A 16456-nucleotide genomic window follows, 5' to 3' on the forward strand; every position below is an offset into this window, starting at 1 on the left:
TTGGATTAAATACTAAAAATTTATTATCCGGAAACTTATTATTATTATTATTATTATTATTATCATTAATATCCCAATTTCTAATGTAAACGAAACCAATTAACTTTTTGATACGACACTCAACATGTATATAAAATTTCTGTAAATTAAAATTAATTAAAAAATTAATTAATTAATTAATTAATTATATATAAAACCGCTTACTTTTGGTGTAATATAACATATATAGACATCTTTATCTGATAATATTCCCGATAACTTAATTGATTTACTTATTATTGGTTTTTCAATATTTATACTTTCAATTAACGATAGGTTTATAATCGGTTTAACAGTTATCGGATACTCTATCTCCAAACGGACTGTCCGTTCGTATACTACTAATACTGTATCTGTGCTACTAATTGATATCAATTGTATGGATGTATTAAATTTAGGCCTATCAAAATTGCCCAACCGATACCATTGTCTATAGACATAATAGCTATTGAATCGGCCGTTTGGTGCCAACAATTGACACACATTGTCGATGTTGTTGTCGTTACCATTGCTTACGACATCATTACCAGTGATTATGACGACTGTCATCGACAACAACAACAGTGTTAGTATTATCATCAACCATATGATGACCACCGATGATGATAACGATGATGACCACAAACATTGTAAACGATTACAAAAATAGTTATTGTTATTATTGTAATACATATTGTAATTTTTAACACTTAAATGAATATTTTAATGAATATATGTTTAATTAAACTTTTTTTTCAAATATAATATAATAAGTTATTTGAATATTATTATAATTATTATAATATGTTTTTAATTGTTTAGTTGATTATGTTTTTATTTCATGAGATTTCATGAGTTTTTATTGTTTAAAATATGCGTTAATTATAAAGTTAATTTCGTCTAATTTAATAATATTTAATTAATTATTATTTTTAATTAATAATTTTCATGATTTATTACTAAATATTTTTACTAAATCAATGGTTAGTTTTTCACTGAAATATCATACGATTAAAATCATTATTTTTTTATTAATATTTTTTTTAACGATTAATACTAATGACAGTCAATGACATTAAATGCAATACAAGATTAATAGTAAAAAAATTTAATAAATTTAATTAATAAGAAAAAAGATTGTTTACAGCAATAGATTTAGTTAAATAACAAAACAAATAAAATATCAATAAATAAATTAAAAATAATTGATTGATTTATAAATATATATAAAAAAATATTTATATATTTATATTATCTATAATTTTGATGATTTTATTGACTAATATTTCTAATTGAATTCAAATCCCGGCTATTAATAGTCGATTCATTTGAAGTGCCAAACGGTTTCAACAATTGTTGTCCCGTTTGTTGTCGATGTCTATTACGGATCAATACTAAGTCAATGACAATAAATACTAAACCAATGAATAGCAAAATAATTAGTATTATTACTAATATTTTTAGATTAATTTCATCATTTGGTTTCGGTTTAGTCATCAAACAGTTTGGCATAAATAGTGTCAATGTTTCAATTGATTTGCACTTTAATAAAATGTTTTATTAATAATATAACAGTAAATAGTTATTCAATTATAATATATTATATACTAAATATTTTTACATTGATTTCAATTTCTGGTAAATTAATGGTTAGTTTTTCACTGAAATACTATACGATTTGATTTATTATTTTTTTATCGATTAATACTAGCAATCAAAGACAATATAATTAATATCAGATTAATAGCAAAAATATTTTAATTGAAAAAATAAAACAAAACAAAAATATCAATAAATAAATGAAAATAATTGATAGATATATAAATAAATTAAAAACTATTTTATATATTTATATTATCTATAATTTTGATGATTTATTACTAATATTTTTAATTGAATTCAATTCCCGGCTATTAATTGTCGGTTCAATAGTAGTGCCAAACGGTTTCAACAATTGTTGTCCCGTTTGTTGTTTTGGTTGTATTTGTCGATGTTTTTTACGTATCAATACTAAGTCAATGACAATAAATACTAAACCAATGAATAGCAAAATAATTAGTATTATTACTAATATTTTTAGACTAATTTCATCATTTGGTTTCGGTTTAATCATCAAACAGTTTGGCATAAATGGTGTCAATGTTTCAATTGATTTGCACTTTTTTCACAAAAAAAAGTTAAATTAATAAACAAAAAATAAAATTTAATATAACAGTAAATATTTATTTAATTATACTGTACTATATATTTATATATGTTTTAATTAAAAAAAATATAATAATAATAATAATACAATTATTACGATAAATACCTCAACTGATAATACATTTTCTGGTGACACACAATACATGGCCATACCGTCGATCAGAAACCATAGTATATAGTAATTGTCAATAAGTTCATGGCTAACGGTATCGGTCACTGCAACCAACTGTCCCAACAATTCATGGTCTAACTGATCGATTAGGAAATCTGGTCGACTCGGAGGCGGGTATTCATTGCAAACAATTTTCAGATACAGAGTTTGTTTGAATTTGAGTTCACATTGTATTGGATGTGAATATCTATTGGTTAGACTATACAACCAATACTTAAACCAAATATAGTTGTCGTCAGTGATTCGGGGCTTAATTATAATAAACTTATTATCGGAAAAATTATTATCGATGTAATGGTATGTTTCAATGTTTCCTGTTTTGCAATGATTTTCTATAAAATATTTCTGATCAAAAAAAATAAATAATAATATTATTATTATTTTATTAATTAATTTAATAATATTACAAAAATTATCAATCAATCAATCAATCAATCAATCGGTTACTTACAGTCGGTTTTATATAACAATTACAGATATTTCTATTAAAAATCGAGTGTTTAATAATACCCGAAACCCATGTTTTTTGGGTATTATTTTGTATATCGATTATTGAACTATCAATTATAGATAAGTTACTAATAATTGTTTGTCGATTGCTATCAGTGTCCAAACGTACTGTCCATTCAACTATTGTACTATCATTTATAGTTGATATTAATTTTATGGATGAATTGAATGTATAGCCCGACTGATACCATTGCCTGTAGACATAATAGCTATTGAATCGGCCGTTTGGTGCCAACAATTGACACACATTGTTGTTGTTGTTGTCGTTACCATTGCTTACGACATCATTACCAGTGATTATGACGACTGTCATCGACAACAACAGTGTTATTATTATCATCAACCATATGATGACCACCGATGATGATAACGATGACCACAAACTTTCTAAACGATTACAATAATAGTTGTTATTATTGTAATACATATTGTAATTTTCAACATTTAACTGAATATCTTAACAAAATATATTTAGTTTATTAAACTTTTTTCAAATATAATATAATGAGTTAATTGAATATTATTTGTTAATTATTGTTAATATGAATGTTTTTAAAAAATATTTTTTATTTCATGAGATTTATTGTTTTAAAACGTGCGTTAAATATAAAGTTAGTTTTGTATAATTAAATATATATATTTTTTTTGAATTAATAATTATTATTAAAATCTAATTAATATATTTAATTTGAATCTATATCGGCGTACATAATAAATGGCATATATTTAATTGTATTAAATTAATTATTAATATATAGTTATATTATTTGTTTTTTTTTATTAAAAGCTATTAATTGAGAAACAATTATTTTCATTTTTTTAAATTTATAAATAAATAAACTAATTGATTAAATAATCAAATTAATAATTCATAGTAAGATAAATAATAATTTTGATAATTTATTACTAAATATTTTATACATTGACTTTGCATTTCTTGTAAATCAATGGTTAGTTTTTCACTGAAATACCTAACGATTTGAATCATTATTTGTTTGATATGTTTTTATCGCTTTAAAACTAATGACAGTCAATGACAGTCAAATGCAATACAAGATTAATAGCAAAAAAAAATATTGTAATAAATTTAATTAATAGCAAAAAAAAAGTTTGTTTACAGCAATAGATTTAATTAAATAACAAAAACAAATAAAATATCAATAAGTAAATGAAAATAATTGATTGAATTATAAATATATAATATATATATATATATTATCTATAATTTTGATGATTTATTACTAATATTTCTAATTGAATTCAATTCCCGGCTATTAATTGTCGGTTCAATAGTAGTGCTAAAAGGTTTCAACAATTGTTGTCGCGTTTGTTGTTGTGTTTGTCGATGTTTTTTACGGATCAATACTAAGTCAATGACAATAAATACAAAACCAATGAATAGCAAAATAATTAATATTATTACTAATATTTTTAGACTAATTTCATCATTTGGTTTCGGTTTAATCATCAAACAGTTTGGCATAAATGGTGTCAATGTTTCAATTGATTTACACTTTTTTWWAAAAAAAAGTTATATTAATAAACAAAAAATTAAAAATTAATATAACAGTAAATAGTTATTCAATTATAATGTACTATATATTTATGTGTTTTAATATAATAATAAAAATACAATTATATAATTACCTCAACTGATAATACATTTATTGGTGACAAACAATACATGGCCTTACCGTCGATCAGAAACCATAGTATATAGTAGTAATAGTCAGCAATTTCATGGCTAGCGATGTCGGTCACTGCAACCAACTGACCCAACAATTCATGGTCTAACTGATCGATTAGGAAATCGGGTCGACTCGGAAACGGCGATTCATTGCATACTATTTCTGGACGAATATATAGTAAGTATTTGACTTTTATTTCACATTTGATTTGTTGGGCATATTTAGTACTCCGACTATACACCCAATACTCTAACCAATTATAACTGTCGTTTTGATAGACCCAGGGCTTAAATATAACAAATTTATTATCCGGAAAATTTAGGTTATTATTATTTATTTCCAATGTATTTGTAATCGTAATAATATTATTGGATACATAGCAATAATTTTTTATATAATTTTTCTGATCAACAAAAAAAATAAAATTTTRWAATTAATCTAATATATAGTTATTAAAAAAATCTGTTAATCAATTGGTTTGCTTACCATCGGTTGTATATAACAATTATAGATACCATTAGTAAATAAAAAGTGATAAATAATACCCGTAACCCATGTTTTGTTGGTATTATTTTTTATATCATTTTCTCTATTAGTTTCAATTATAGATAAATTACTAATAATTGTTTGTCGATTGTTTTCCGTATACAAACTGACTGTCCATTCAACTATTGTACTATCATTTATAGTTGATATTAATTTTATGGATGAATTGTATGTATTGTCCGACCGATACCACTGTCTGTAGACATAATAGCTATTGAATCGGCCGTTTGGTGCCAACAATTGACACACATTGTCGATGTTGTTGTCGTTACCATTGCTTACGACATCATTACCAGTGATTATGACGACTGTCATCGACAACAACAGTGTTATTATTATTATCAACCATATGATGACCACCGATGATGACCACAAACATTGTAAACGATTACAAAAATAGTTGTTGTTTTTGTAATACATATTTAATTTTATAAAAACTTAACTGAATATCTTAATAAATATTTTTTGTTTATTAAACTTTTCAAAAAAAAAAATTAAATATAATAGTTATTTGAATATTATTATAATTATTATATGTTTTTAATTGTTTAGTTGAATGTTTAAAATATTTATATTTCATGAGATTATTGTTTTATTGTTTCAAAACGTTGCGTTAAAGTTAATTTTGTCTAATAATATAAAGTAATATATTTTTTTAAATCTAACAAAAAAAAAATATTTAAAAAAAAAATCTATAGACTAATTGAGAAACAATTATATATTTTTTTTGTTAATTTTATAAATAAATTATTGAATTCAATGAATAAAATTAAATAAAAAATTTATTGATAATTAATAGTTAGCTAAATAATAATTTTGATGATTATTTATTTATTAAATATTTTTACATTAACTTGAATTTATCGGTTATGAATCAATGGTTAGTTTTTCAATGAAATAGCATATGATTTAAATTATTATATTTATTAATATATTTTTATCTATTAATACTCAATGACAGTCAATGAACCAGTAAAGACAATAAACCAGATTAATAGCAAAAATAATTAATACTTAATAAATATATATATATTTGTGAGTATTTTTTATTGTCTGATTTATTAACGATTTTAGTTAATAATTTGATTTATGATTTGATATTAATTTTAACGATATATATCTATATTTTAAAATTATTTTAGTTTCACGGCTGCCCTAATTGTAAACCATTGTCTAATCTAATGTTTGTTTAATATACTGTATACTGTAATAAATTTAATTATAATTAGAAAAAAATATTTGTTTACAGCAATAGATTTAATTGAAGAATAAAACAAACAAACAAAAAATATCAATAAATAAATGAAAATAATTGATTGATTTATAAATTAAAAAAAAAATATTATTAATATATTTATATTATCTATAATTTTGATGTTTTTGACGTTTTTGATGTTTTCGATAATTTTGATGATTTATTACTAATATTTTTAATTGAATTCAATTCCCGGCTATTAATTGTCGGTTCAATAGTAGTGCCAAACGGTTTCAACAATTGTTGTCCCGTTTGTTGTTGTTTTAGTTGTGTTTGTTGTCGATGTCTATTACGGATCAATACTAAGTCAATGATAATAAATACAAAACCAATGAATAGTAGAATAATTAGTATTATTACATAAATTTTTAGATTAATTTCATCATTTGGTTCATCAGTTATTTCAGTTGTTGTCGATTTAAACGGCAAACAGTTTGGCATAAATGGTATCAATGTTTCAATTGATTTGCACTTTTTTTTATTAAAAATTGTATTATTAATATAACAGTATATATATTAATAGTTATTTAATTATACTGTACTATATATTTATGTATGTTTTTTATAAAAAAATTTTAAAAATATAATAATAATAATACATTTATATACAAATACCTCAACTGATAATACATTTGCTGGTGACTCACAATACATGGCCTTACCGTCGATCAGAAACCATAGTATATAGGAATTGCCATAATTATAATCGGTACTGTCCATTACCGAAACCAACTGTACCAACAATTCATAGTCTAACTGATCGATTAGGAAATCGGGTCGTTTTGGTGGCGACTGGTTTTCATTGCAGGCATATCTCAGATTAAATGACGGAAATTTCAGTTTCAATTCACATTTGATTGGTTGGGCATATCTATTGGTCAGACTATATACCCAATACTCTAACCAAATATTAGTGTTATTAGTGATCCACGGCTTAAATATAATATATTTATTATCGGGAAACTTATTATCCAATGTTATAGTACTGTCGATAGTTTTTTTGGGTAGTATTTTTGATTCACAATAATTTTTTATTGAATTTTTCTGATCAAAAAAAAAAATAATGTTAAAATTTTTTTCTTTTTTTTAAATCTAATATTATATAAAAAAAAATTTCAAATCAATCAATCAATCAATCGGTTACTTACATCAATCATCGGTTGTATATAACAATTATAGACAAATGTATTGACTGTCGAGTGTTTAATAATACCCGAAATGTTTGTTTTATTTAAATTATTTTCATTTTCAATATTATTTACTATACTATCGATTATAGTTAATCTACTAATATATTGTTGTTGGTTGTTATCGATGTAAGTCCTATAATTGAGTGTCCCTTCAACTAATTGACTATCATTTATAGTTGATATTAGTTTTATTGATGTATAAAATGAGGGATCATATGGCTTATCCATTACTTTGCCCCTCAAATGCCACTGTCTGTAGACATAATAGCTATTGAATCGGCCGTTTGGTGCCAACAATTGACACACATTATCGTCGTCGCCAGTGATTATGATGACTGTCATCGATAACAACAACACAATTATTATCAACAACCATATGATGACCACCGATAATGATAACAATGATGACCGCAAACATTGTAAACGATTACAAAAATAGTTGTTATTATTATTGTAATACATATTGTAATTTTCAACATTTAAATGAATATCTTAACAAATATTTTTAGTTTATTAAACTTTTTTCAAATATAATATAATGAGTTAATTGAATATTATTAAAATTATTATGTTTTTAATTGTTTAGTTGAATGTTTAAAAAGTATTTTTTATTTCATGAGATTTGTAAACGATTACAAAAATAGTTATTGTTATTATTGTAATTTTCAACACTTAACTGAATATTTTAATAAATAATTTTTTAGTTTATTAAAACATTTTTTTAAAAAATACATAATATAATAAATTAATTGAATATTATTATAATTATATAATAATAATATGTTTTTAATTGTTTAGTTGAATGTTTAAAAAATGTTTAAAATTTCATGAAATTTTTGTTTTATCGTTTTAAAACGTGCGTTAATTATATGATGACTACAAACTTTTACCTAAAAAAACTATATATAACAATAATAATAGTTAATTTAATTGATAATTATTGAAAATATAAATAAAAAATTTATTGTATATTTTTTTATAATTAAATAAATTATATTAAAAAGTATTTTTTTATCAAATTTATTTTAAAATAAAATAAATAAAACATTTATATATTATCAATAATTGTTAACAACAACAACAAAAAAAACTATATATTATTACAGTATTATTATTATATGATTAAAAAAATATTATTATTATATGATTAAAATATTATTAAGATTATACCAATGATTAAATAGTTAATAAAACTTTTTTTTCAATAAAATTTTGTTTTTAATAAAAAGTTTTTTATTATAATTAATTTAATTTCATTTAATTGCAAATTGATTTTACAATAATTAATACATTGATATTCATAATATCTTATTCATAATAATAATAATAATACAGTATTATATTATTATTATTATTATTATTATTATTATTATTATTATTATTATTATTATTATTATTATTATTATTATTTAGTAGCACCGGCATCGTTGACACTGGGATTGATGGCATACCACGATCGGCCCTCATTGCCGGCCAATCTATTGATATAACATGTCGACTGACACTTACCGGTCAGCGTACGTATACGATAGACGGCCGTACTGTTGGCCATACCATCGGGTGACTGACAGGCACCCGGATTGAGTGGTGTATAGAGTGCTTGACCCCAAAACTTATCGCCAGCACATGGACCAGTGGGTACGGTACCGGTTTCACGATAATATCGATCACCTTATATGATAGATAGGTAGGTATATGTATATTATTAAGTATAGTCATAAATACCGGGGTCATGCATACCATTCATATATGTAGTAATAGAGTGATAGTCGATTAGAGGAACTTCGCCCCACTGTTGGTTCGGGTATTGTACCGAAAATCCCGATTCATTAGTCGATACCATAACAATACCATTGCACGACACACGCATCGGTAGATTTCCTTCGTCCACGGATCGGATGAATGGACCGCCAGTGCAGACCAGGTCATTGAAAAATGTCCAATTGGTCGATATAAACGGTGTAAATGCTATTGTTATATACAGTTTGAAGTAATTATTATTTAATTATTATTATTATAATTTTTAGTTATAATATATTAATAATTTTWTAATTATTAATATWTTAATAATTTTTTTTAATTATTAATATATTTCTAATATTTTTAATTATTAATATATTTGTAATTTTTTTTTAATTATTAATATTCTAATAATTTTTTTAATGATTAATATCCTAATAATTATTTAATTATTAATATACTAATAATTTTTTAATGATTAATATCCTAATAATTTTTTAATTATTAATATTTTAATAATTTTTTTTAATTATTAATATTCTAATAATTTTTTAATTATTAATATTCTAATAATTTTTTAATTATTAATATTTTAATAATTTTTTTTAATTATTAATATATTTCTAATATTTTTAATTATTAATATATTTGTAATTTTTTTTTTAATTATTAATATATTTCTAATTTTAAAAAAAAAATATTTTAAATGTAATCAATAAATATAATACCAATTTCACCAGTAGTTTCAGTTTTATTTTGTAGATAATCTATAGTTTGGGTGGGGGGAGGAAATTAAATTAAAATCATCTAGGTTTATTTTAATTTATAAAAAATATATAAATACCTTTAAATAATTTTTGAGCATTTAATCCATTGCACTGTTGTTGTTGTTTATTATTACCTTGGTGTTTTTTATGTTGTTGTTGGTAATTATGTTTATGATAATGTTGGTTATCTATTGAATATAAATAAAATAAATAATATTATTATAGTAAAAATTTATATGATAATAAATTTTTTATTTTTATTTTTTTTGTAAAAAATTATTTTACCATCACAATTTTTATGATTATTATAATCATATTGATTATAGTTATCAAATGAGCCATAGTGTCTAGCTTGAACAATTAGACCAGCACCTAGATAAATTTATATATTATTTGTAAAAATAATAATAAAATTAATAACAATTATATAAAACATTAGTAAATTTTTATATAAAAAAATCAAAATAATTACTAAATTATTAAGTAATATACCTAATAGGCATACAGCAATTATAGCAATGTTTAGCTTGCACATTTTTAAAAATTTTTGTAATTATATTTAAAAATAATAATTATTATTATTATAACTGTTTCAAAATAGTTTGAATGATTTTAACTAGATAACATTTTACCAGTTTATATACTTTTTTTATTAGTATTGTATCCGCTATACATTTTAGCTAGATAAATTAATTAATTTAAAACATGTTAGATAAAATTATCAAGTACAATTTAATACATTAATTATATATTTAATTACTAATAATAGACTTAAATAACAGGATATTAGTTTGAAAAAAATAAATAATTAATTAATTAAATATTTTTTGCTTTACAAGTAATATACGTAAATAACATGTGTTTTACTTATTTTTTTAAAAAATACAATCGTTTATTATCATTGTTATTTTAGCTTGCTACTATTTTGACAATTAAAAAACAACTAGGTAATAAAACATTTATGTTGTGATATATTACTTAAAAATTATTTTTTTTGTATAAAATATTAAATAAAATTAATTTAAATATTAATACAATCTAAGCAATTAATACAATTAAGTATTTAATTATTTATTATATTTTTAATTATTTAATACATATATATATTTTTAGTATAACTATTAACAATTTTAAATAATTTATTAGTACAATTATTTTAAATAAAATATAAATCACATTGTTTTATAAAAATGCAATTAAATATTTAAATAATATATGTTTTTTTGTTGAAATATTATATATAAGATTAAATTTTTCTCGAAAACAAAAATTTTATTAAAAAAAAATAATAATCAAATAATTTAATATATAAATATTAATTGTAAATAAACAATAATTATTATGTATTAGATATAATACAGTATTAGTCACACAATACATTTAATTTATGTTTTAATAATTATTTCAAGTTTGATTAAATAAATTAAAGGGGAAAAAATTATTAAATTAAATAATAAAAACATAAATTTTTGTTTATTTTTTTGTTGTTGATAAATTTGTTTATACTAAATTTTATACTATGAATATATTATAATATATATAAATTTTAAAATATTTAATAGAAAATTACTGTTTTTGTTGTTTACCTTGAATAAATAAATAATAATTTAATTGATAGTATTCAAATAATATAACTTTATATATACATATATATATTTAATTATTATTATTATTATTATTAAAATTATAAATATAGACAATTATAATAAAAATAAATTAGCATAATAGTCAATTATGATTTTGAATAAATTAACAAAATAATATAGAAAATAATATAATTTAAATGATTACATATAATATCTTTATTTTTAAAATAAAAAACATGAAAAACATTTTATTAGTTAAAACTTTAAAATACTAAAAAAAAAGTTAAAATTTATATTATAATATATACCGTATATAAGTGTATAACAGTTTAACTAATTTTTATATATCATATATATTTATACTTTATATATATATATAAAAATAATTATCATGTTTTTATTAGCAGTTAACAAAAAATATGACAATAATTTAGTATTACTACTACTAGTAGTAGTAGTGGTCATCAGTGGCCAGATTGGTGTTTCGGTAGATGCGGACAAACAGTTTGCCAAAGATATGCTAGATTTCAGATCTGACCAAATATATAGCGGTTGCGGTTCATTGCCCCGGTCGTGGATATTGGGCGGCAAAAAAACCGATCCCGGCAAATACATATGGATGGCCGCCATCATGGACAGCGGGCACGGCTACCTGCCCTGGTGTGGCGGTTCACTAGTGTCCGATCAGTTTATAGTGACGGCTGCCCATTGTTTTGATTATGGCTACCAACTGGCCAACCTGTCCGTCAAACTGGGTGCACATACATTCAAATCCCGGGCAAACTATCGGGAAAGTAGTGGTAGTGAGCATCGGGTCGTCCAAGTGATCAGACATCCAGCGTACGATAGCCTAAGCAAACAAAACGATATAGCATTGGTTAAGCTTCAGGAGCCGATCGGTAAGTTTACCAGAAATTTGTTACCCATATGTTTGCCGGCTGCCAGACAACTGTCACACCAGAAACTAGAGGGACAGTTAGCTCGCGTGTTGGGTTGGGGTCTGACTAAGGATCCGGTCGACAAAACGGCCAAACAAAGCGATGTCCTACTCGAAGTGGACATACAGGTGTGGAATAATACCGATTGTCGGTCGGAAATTGAAGCGTTTACCGATGAAATTGCTATCAGGCCGTCAATGATGTGCGCCGGTGGCCACCCGATGGGTAATCGCGATGCCTGTCAACACGATTCGGGCGGTCCGCTGATGACTGTCTACAACGATCACGTAGTCCTGAGCGGTATAGTTATGGCCGGTGTTGGTTGCGGTCTGCCCCGTATGCCCGGTATCTATACACGTGTTAGCTATCATCTAGATTGGCTCCGGGAGACAGTTATGGCCGCTTCGGATAGCAAATTGGTTAAGTCAAGCACCAGTACTACCACTGAACAGGTTATTGATTTGAATTGAGATTATTAATAAATTTTTTTTTTAGATTTAATGAAAATAATTTGATTTTAAAAACATTTAGATTTTTAATTAATTTTATTATATATATTAAAATTATATAAATACTATGATATATGTTAATTAGTAAACTATTTATATATATTAATAATTAATTAAATATTATTTTTTTAAAATAATATAATATGATATAATATAAAACTTATAGTATTTTACATTTTGTTTAAAATTATATTTTTTTTTAAATTATTTATTTTTGTAAAATTATTATTATTTTATTTAAAATAAAAAAAAATCTAAATAAATTTTAATGTATCATAAATTATGTCAACTATAATAAATTAAATATTATAAATATATATACATATAATCGGTATAATTACTGTAGTTTACCTTGAACAAGTCAATAATAATAATAATAAATTTATAAAATAGTTTTATTAATATTTATTTTATTCACAAACTGTTGTAACAATTTTATGATATGATAATATCATAATTATTATAATATATTTTTAAAAAAATTAAATATTAAAAAAATTAGACAAAAAATATAATTAATTAATTAAAAGTACATATACTGTATATAAAGTATTTATTAAATAAATAATAATAAATAAATAAAACAAATTTGTTTTATTATTATAATGATTGCTATAAAATATACGATAAGTATAATTAAATTTCTATTATTATTATTATTATTATTATTATTATTATTATTATTATTATTATTATTATTATTATTATTATTATTATTATTATTATTATTATTATTATTATTATTATTATTATTATTATTATTATTATTATTATTATTATTATTATTATTATTATTATTATTATTATTATTATTATTATTATTATTATTATTATTATTATTATTATTATTATTATTATTATTATTATTATTATTATTATTATCTAACAAAAAATATAATAACAACAACACCAACAGTGCAATTTATTACTGTAGTATTACTGGTGGCCAGTGTCCAGTCCAATAGTCGGCCAGAGACTACCGATGATGACCAGATCGGTGACGATATGGACGAGTTTAGGTCCCATCAATTGTACGCCGAGTGCGGCCGAGTACTAAAATTGCGGATATTGGGCGGCAAATCAACCGAACCGGGCAAAAACCCGTGGATGGCCGCCATCATGGACCGGGTGCAGCACGGTTACCTGCCCTGGTGTGGCGGTTCGCTAGTGTCCGATCAGTTTATAGTAACGGCTGCCCATTGTTTTGATTATGGCTACAAACTGGCCAACCTATCCGTCAAACTGGGTGCACATACATTCAAATCCGAGGCAAACTATCGGGAAAGTGGTTGTAGTGATCATCGGGTCGGCCAAGTGATCCTGCATCCCGATTATGATAGCCTTAGCAAACAAAACGATATAGCATTGGTTAAGCTTCAGGAGCCGATCGGTAAGTTTACCAGAAATTTGTTACCCATATGTTTGCCGGCTGCCAGACAACTGTCACACCAGAAACTAGAGGGACAGTTAGCTCGCGTGTTGGGTTGGGGTCTGACTAAGGATCCGGTCGACAAAACGGCCAAACAAAGCGATGTCCTACTCGAAGTGGACATACAGGTGTGGAATAATACCGATTGTCGGTCGGAAATTGAAGCGTTTACCGATGAAATCGCTATCAGGCCGTCAATGATGTGCGCCGGCGGCCATCCGATGGGCAATCGCGATGCCTGTCAACACGATTCGGGCGGTCCGCTGATGACTGTCTACCATAAACATATGGTCCTAAGCGGTATAGTAATGGCCGGTATTGGTTGCGGTCTGCCCCGTATGCCCGGTGTCTATACAAGTGTCAGCTATCATCTAGATTGGCTCCGGGAGACAGTTATGGCCGCGTCGGATAGCAAACTGATTTTGAATGACAATTAACTATATTATTATATAATATATATATTATATAAAATAATATACATTTATTTTAAGGTACAGTTATATATATATATTATTTTTAGTAAATAAATAAAATTAATATAAACATTTGATAATTTTTTATATATTAATAATAATTAATTAGTAATAATTAAATAATAGTATATATATATAAATATTAATATTTAGATAAATTAAACTTTGTCAAATGAAAAAAAATTATAAATTAATATAATTAAATATTTAATATTATAATAATAAAATATTATAACAAATAATATATTTATTAAATTTTTATATTTTATAAACTTTTATTTTAATAAAATTAATTAATTAGAAAATAAATGTTGTTTACCTTGAACAATAATTTATATGATAATATTTATTGTGTATATTTAATTTTTTTAAAAAATATTTATAATAACAAATAATAGTTATTTTAATTACTAAAAATTAGTTTTTAATTTGTTTCTACTGAACAATAAAAATAAAAATCATTAAACTATTGTATTATTAGTATTATTATTATATTAAAATAGTATTTTTGTTTAATACTAATTACTATTGAGTAATAAATTATAATAAATAAATTTTAGAAAAAATAGTTATAAAATAAATAATTAAAAATAACTAAATATTTATGTAAAATATTTTAATTAAAAATAATTCTTTACAAAATTTATAGGTAAACCAGTAATAACTTTAATAAAATAAAATTTAATATAAAATATTACACAAATATATTTAATAGTAATTTTTAAAAATTACTTTAATTTTTTGTAAACTAAATATAAATCTAATAATCAATAAAAATTAAATATTTTTGAAAAATTATAAACAAAAAACTAAAATTGATTGTTAATAATTTATTTATTGATAAATTTAATTATTAATTAAAAATGTCAACAATTTTAGTGTAACTTTTGTTGTGATGTAAATAAACTAAAATAAATAAATAAAAATTAAATGATTTTATAAAAATTTTAATTAATGATACAAAAAAAATTATTTACTAAATTATAAGTAAATTGATTGATTAGAAACAGTTTCCAACAATTGATACCAATTTTGTTTTTAGCAAACAATTCAATTAAATGTTGTAACTATTGAATAAAACAATAAAAAAAATAATAAATTAAAAATTGAATATAAAATAATGTACAGTATTATAATTTAAAATAATTTATAAAAATTTTTTATATTAACATTTTCTAATACTTACTTTAAATTTTTTAATTAACATATTATTATAAACAATATTATTATTACTATTACTATAGTTAGTAGTATTTAATTTAATAAATAAACCAAATAATAATTTATTTGTTAATTTGCATCCAGTATTGATAGTACTGGCAATTAGTATAATGATTGTCATCAATAAAAAACATATTAAACCAAAACATATGGCCAGAGTTTTTATAAATATCAAAAACAACATAAACAATATGATTATAAATATATAG

General features: G+C 22.7%; 1 protein-coding gene across 1 annotated transcript; it reads left to right on the forward strand.

Annotated features, from left to right (window-relative positions):
• The first annotated feature begins 12106 nt into the window (after window positions 1-12106).
• Window positions 12107-14990, forward strand: LOC128957230 (transmembrane protease serine 9-like). Its single transcript, XM_054302963.1, has 2 exons — window positions 12107-13050; window positions 14059-14990. Exons 1-2 carry the CDS (start codon window positions 12195-12197, stop codon window positions 14988-14990), a joined length of 1788 nt encoding a protein of 595 aa, XP_054158938.1. The 5' UTR covers window positions 12107-12194.
• The last annotated feature ends 1466 nt before the right edge of the window (window positions 14991-16456 follow it).

Source organism: Oppia nitens, unplaced genomic scaffold, assembly GCF_028296485.1.
Source record: "Oppia nitens isolate AA-2021 unplaced genomic scaffold, nextdenovo-longstitch-racon4-pilon3 scaffold39_pilon_pilon_pilon, whole genome shotgun sequence".
NCBI classification, from domain to species: Eukaryota; Metazoa; Arthropoda; class Arachnida; order Sarcoptiformes; family Oppiidae; genus Oppia; species Oppia nitens.

Excerpts from the sequence above, each read along its gene's own strand:
- LOC128957230 (XM_054302963.1), top strand. The coding sequence starts at position 12,195 with ATGCTAGATTTCAGATCTGACCAAATATATAGCGGTTGCGGTTCATTG. Across the intron at positions 13,051-14,058 it reads ATTGGTTAAGTCAAGCACCA|TATTACTGGTGGCCAGTGTC; the intron begins GTACTACCACTG and ends TTATTACTGTAG.